Source organism: Sorex fumeus, unplaced genomic scaffold (genome assembly GCF_029834395.1).
Source record: "Sorex fumeus unplaced genomic scaffold, SorFum_2.1 ptg000128l, whole genome shotgun sequence".
NCBI classification, from domain to species: domain Eukaryota; kingdom Metazoa; phylum Chordata; class Mammalia; order Eulipotyphla; family Soricidae; genus Sorex; species Sorex fumeus.
In genome coordinates this window covers 2814966-2820660 of record NW_026606185.1, presented here as the reverse complement: position 1 = coordinate 2820660, position 5695 = coordinate 2814966, and the positions used below count along the sequence as shown (strand labels likewise).

The following is a 5695-nucleotide window of genomic DNA, read 5'->3' as shown; positions in this document are numbered from 1 at the left end:
CGGGTCAGAACCCTGTCGAGCCCCCGGACCAGTCCCCGGCCCGAAGGCAGGCCAGGGACTCGAGCCGTGGGCCCAGCAGCCGACGCGAAGAGCGCACGCGCTGGGCCTTGAACAGCCGTGACTAACCGGCGGAGGAGGGCTCGGGCGCAGCAGCTCAGTGACGTCACTGACGGGGACCCACCGGTTTGGTGATGGCGAAACCGCTTCCGGGAGAACACACGCGCACGTCCCATTGCGCACTCAAGTAGGCATGACCAATGAAAGGAGCGGGTAGGCGGGCCCCTGGAAGGAGGGCGGCGAGTGGGCCAATGAAAGAAAGGAGGCGGGCCAATGACAGGAGGCGGTGGGCGGGCCGAGCTCTTGAGAGGGAGTTCCGGTTCCGGTGGGCCGAGGCCGTGCAGCAGTGCGACGTGTCCCTAGGCGCTCTGTGCGTGCAGGTGAGGCTCTTGCGGGGCCCGGGGACGCCGTGCGGCCCGGTAGGGGGTGAAGGTGAGCACCTGGCAGGATCTTGCGGCCGGGCTGGCCCCGTCTCGCCGCCGGTGAGGCCGAACGGAAGCCGGAGTGGACCGGGAAGGGGGCCGGCCGCGGGGCAGGGCTGCCCGCCAGGGGCGCGGGGCGCGCTCTGCCGGTGCCCACCGAAGTGCTGCCCGTCGAGGGCGCGGGGACGCTCTGTGCCGGTGCCTGCCGAGGGGCTGCCTGCCGAGCCGGACCCCCGGAAGGACCCCCGTGCTCCGCGCGCCGCGTCCTGAGAGCCAGGCGGCTTGTTGGGAAATAGGTTTCTGTAGTGGATCAACCGCAAACAAATATACGCCTCGGAGCGCCCGGTGGGCACGACTGTCCAGCGAAGGGCCTCCTCCGGGCTCACCTGGCGAGAGGCCTGGGGGACCCCGACGTTTGGTTTCTCTGTTGCGATCCTCAGGCCTGGGCGCTCTTGGTTTTGGTTTGGTGCTTGGCCGAGTTGACAAACAGCCCTTTTAGGCGTTTGGGGATTTTATTTTATGAAATGGAATGGACTTAAATCACTGAGTCATGAATTCATGACTGGTCCCATTTACGTTTGAATGTCACTGAAAACAGGTCCTTGGAACGTGATAAATAATACCAGTGAACATGCGTTTTTCTTTATCTCCTTTCAAGCAGACATCATGGATCAGGTAATGCAATTCGTTGAGCCAAGTCGGCAGTTTGTGAAGGACTCAATTCGCCTGGTTAAAAGATGCACCAAACCTGATAGAAAAGGTAATCTAGTTTCAAGACAAGAGAAAAAGTGTATTTATATTTCCTAAGCCTTTTGTCAATATTTTCCTGTTTGATGATTTTTTTTCCAGAATTCCAGAAGATTGCCATGGCAACAGCAATTGGATTTGCTATAATGGGATTTATTGGCTTTTTTGTGAAGTTGATCCATATCCCCATTAATAACATAATTGTGTAAGTAAACTATAAGATAAATCCTTATTTTAGATTGACAATCTGTGGTTGGTAATACTCTTAATAGCGGTTTCTTGTGCACACAATTTGAACACCACACCTCTCACCAGTGGCCTCCTGCCCTCTCCCACAAGCCCCCACAGCCCCCACCAGCTCAATTGTGTGGGTAAATTAGGTCATTTCTAACATGGAATGAGAATTAGAACCATTTGAACTGAAATACATACATCGATTGACAGCTAATCCTGTTAGAATCTACTGTGTTTACTAAATGCCTGATAATTCAAAGTAGGTTTGTACGTACACAATCTTATGACACTATTTTCTTTAATAGTAAAATTTTTAAAGGGTCCAGGAATGGGTCACGCACAGTATATAACAAAGCAAGCATTCTCTGATAGCACCAATATTGCAAGTATTCTTTATGTGGCATATTAGCATGTTGATTTTTAAGAAGCAGACAATGTGCTCCTTGTCTGAAAGTCAGGGTGATATGAGTTCGCTGAATAACTTACATTCAAATCCACTTGGTAACTTAATTGCTCTCATAGCCTTGGGCAGTTTACTTAGCTTCTTAATGTCCAGTTTTATTCACAAAAGATAATGATTTTTCACTGGGATGTGACTTAAAGGCATGTAAAACCCTAAAAATGATTTGGTTCAGAACTTAGAGTCCTCCCCCTTCTTAGTTATTATTTTTTGTTACCTGCGATCAACCGTGGTCTGGAAATACTACCTGCAGTAACATTTCAACATCTTATATAATCTTCATTACACTATTTTGTTATGTATTTTTATTATACATAATCTATTACTGTGCTTGATTTGTAAATTGAGCTTTATTATAGGTATGTATAGAGGAAAAAAGACTACCTATAGGGTTTAGTGCTCTCTGTGATCTCAGGCACCCACTGGGGGTCTAGAAACAAAATTATGCAGGGGGGAATCTAGGTGGTGTTACTTAATAAGTCACTGCTTGTGGTGGGTGGATGGCCTAACCTTTAGGTATGTTAGAGGCACAGAAAAGATGGAAAGATTTAAGTGTGGGTTATTGTTGGAAGTTTAAGTACCACAGAGATATTTAGGATTATATTATCTAAGTTGTGACCTAAAATATATCTTTACTTACATTTTTATTAAAATGAAATCAAACATTTTGTGAGGAAATCTTTCAGAAAACCTAGTCTTTCCATGCTTTGTTCTTACAACTATAATATTTGAAAAAGAAAATCTGTTTTCTTACTTCAGAGAGCTTTACTGTTTGAGTCATTTTGAATATATAGCAAGTGAAATATGACAGATTTCTCTTTCAATAGGTTGAGTTACCACGTTTTCCCCTTATACTAAAACTTTTTCTTCCATGAGATTATAGCAATAAAAATTGATATCACTCATAAAATGAGACTAACACCCAAGGACAGTAGAGACAAGGGCCAGAAAGGTTGTTCCACAGTTGAAAGCCTGCCTCATGAGCTGGGGGAAAGGGCAGCTGGGACAGAGAAGGGATCACTGGGTCAATGATGGTTGAAGGGATCGTTCGGGATGGAAGATGTGTGCTGAAAGTAGATAAAGGACCTAACGTGATGGCCTCCCAGTATCTCTCTTGCAAACCATAATACCCATAAGTAGGGAGAGAATAAGAGGGAAATTGTCTGCTATAGAGGCAGGGGGAGGAGTGGGACGGGTGTGGGGAGGAGATACTGGGGACATTGGTGGTGGAAAATGTGCCCTGGTGGAGGGATGGGTGTTCGATCTTTGTATGACTGAAACTCAAACATGAAAGTTTTGTAAGTAGCTCTTGGTGATTCAATAAAAATAAATAAAAATTGATATGTCGCTATATTAATTTAAAGGAGTTAAAGACCATTGTGGGTGTTTTAGCAGTACAGTTTAATAACATAAGCATTTAATATTTCTAATTCTCATTGGTTTATTCTTCTTAGGATCATAGTACTAACGTATCATTGAATTAAATTTACAGTTTTAATAGTTAAACATTTTTAAAACATTCTGTAGAAGGTGATTTTTGTTTTTCCTAGTTCTTGAGTGTTCATGGTAAGATATGGAGGTTGAGTATTATTGTGCTGTTCTGCATTCCTTGTTTTCAGTTGGCTGATTTTGCATCAGATTGAATCACTTCTTGCTTAGCCATTTGCCATGTTATTCATATTTTTTATATTCAAAAGGATATTCTAGACTATGTGCATTTTTATTACATATACTTAAAATGGTTTTTTTTTTCTTTATTTTTACAGTGGTGGCTGAATATCTTTACAGACGAATGTTTTTCATTTCGGGGATTGGTGAAGAAGTGAGGCTTTGAGAAGTTCATGAAGTAAAATTTGCCCCATATATTTTGTGGTGTTCCTGTTATTCTTCCAAGGTGTTTTCTATTTCTAAATTAAAATATAATTTCAAAATAAACTTCTTTTTCTTTGTTACATACATTTATGAAATTTTAATGAAAAGCATTAAGATTCTTTTTGTTTCGAGGAATACACACCCAGTGGTGCTGAGGGCTTACTCCTGGCTCTGCGCAGGGGGATCTCTGTGGAGAACCTCGGGGTAGAGGGGGGTCTCAGGGTTCCTAGGTTTGCCTTGTGCAAGGTAAGAGTCCTCCACACTGTACTATCTCTTCAATGATCTCCCAATAATGGTCTCTTTTCCCCTCCTCTTTTTTCCCCTCTGTATTTGATTTAATTGATTTGATTGAATTGATTTAATTAAAGGGCATAGTGAAATTTTGTACAACCAAGTGCTTTTACATCAGAAACAGAAAGACTCAAAGGGTGGTAAAAGAGTGAGAGTTTGAGGGTAGGATAGGATTGATTTAAATTTGGGGGTGAAACCCAGAGGTGCTCAGGACTAAATCCTGGCCCTACATGCAGGAATCTCTCCTGGTGGTGCTCAAGGGACCATCAGAATGCCAGGAACCAAGTCTGGAGAGCCGCCTGCAAGGCAGGAACCCTACCACTGGACTATCTCCAGCATCCAGGCTAGGATTTGTATATTTAAACATTCAAAATGTAATATTTATACGTTACTCAAGGTTTCCATTTAATTTCAGTGAGCGGACTCAGAAGGGTAGTACAGGGCTAAAGCAGTTGCCCTGTCCACATCTGGCCCAGGCCCAGTCCCTGGCACTGCTTAGGTTCCCAGAGCACTGCAAGAGATTTCAGAGTGCAGGTATAGCCCCACGCTTACCCCATAAAATTTTTGTTTTCAGTGAGATCCTTATAGATAAACTTTGTCATACTGTTCAAACATTCAAGTTCTGAGTTTTGTAAAGAATTCATTGATAATCATGAAATGAAATGGAACCTTATTTTTTCCCATTTTGAAAAATAATACAAAAATGGAACTATATTTCTCCCAGAAGGAAAGCTGTGATGTTAATTTATTAATTTAATATAAACCTTTATTCCCAAGTTATTTGTGAGAAATTGGTTAGCCACACGTTTTGTAATGTGTGTCTTATTCTTGATGAATACCTAGTATAGTCTTAACAGATATGGTTGTTCCTGTATTGTTATCAGTTGCTGAGATAAAATGTTCACATAATGAGAGTAACAAATTTTCTACCTGTTTAAGAAAGGCTGATGGTGTTTCAGTCTTAATTGTGTTTTGACCATTGCTAATCTTAAGGAGACCATTAGTCACCTTTCATTAAAGGTCATAAATTTTATATGCATGTTTATGTGTATATCTCACATGCCCACAAACACATACTCAAGGTAGTACTGCACTGTAGCATTGTCCTCCCGTTGTTTATCGATTTGCTCGAGCGGGCACCAGTAATGTCTCCATTGTGAGACTTTTTATACTATTTTTGGCATATCGAATACGTCACAGCTTGCCAGGTTTTCCGAGAGGGACGGAGGAATTGAACCCGGCTCGGACTCATGCAAGGCAAACACCCTCCCCACTGTACTATCACTCCAACTCGTACTCAAGGTAGGAATTATTACTAAACACCTAAGAAATTACTCTAAAATGTAGACTTACTATCTCCTGGAAAATGTGTTTTGTTAAAAAAAATTATTCTGAATATGAATACCTTTTTGATGTAAGGTAATTCTGAATTCTTGTATGTAGCATAGATTTGAGCTGCTCTTAATTTGCTGACATACTGGTTCTTGATGAGTGGTTAGATCATAAAGTCTTTCAAAAATATTAGACATGAGGGCTGGTCAAGAACTAAGGAGAGCAGAATAATCTCATGCACCAAGTTCTACATAGGACGGGAAAAATGATTAACTACATA

The 5695-nt window shown here is 42.4% G+C and overlaps 1 protein-coding gene across 4 annotated transcripts; it reads left to right on the top strand.

Annotated features, from left to right (window-relative positions):
- Nucleotides 1–348: 348 nt before the first annotated feature.
- On the top strand, nt 349–3872 carry SEC61G (SEC61 translocon subunit gamma). 4 transcript variants are annotated; one of them, XM_056138255.1, is made up of 4 exons: nt 349–437; nt 1141–1239; nt 1329–1431; nt 3687–3872. In XM_056138255.1, exons 2-4 carry the CDS (start codon nt 1146–1148, stop codon nt 3694–3696), a joined length of 207 nt encoding a protein of 68 aa, XP_055994230.1. In that variant the 5' UTR covers nt 349–437; nt 1141–1145; the 3' UTR covers nt 3697–3872. The 4 variants fall into 4 exon arrangements, with proteins under 4 accessions (XP_055994230.1, XP_055994231.1, XP_055994233.1 ...); XM_056138256.1 differs by having other exon boundaries at nt 380–437; nt 1138–1239; XM_056138258.1 differs by having other exon boundaries at nt 393–489.
- Nucleotides 3873–5695: the final 1823 nt, after the last annotated feature.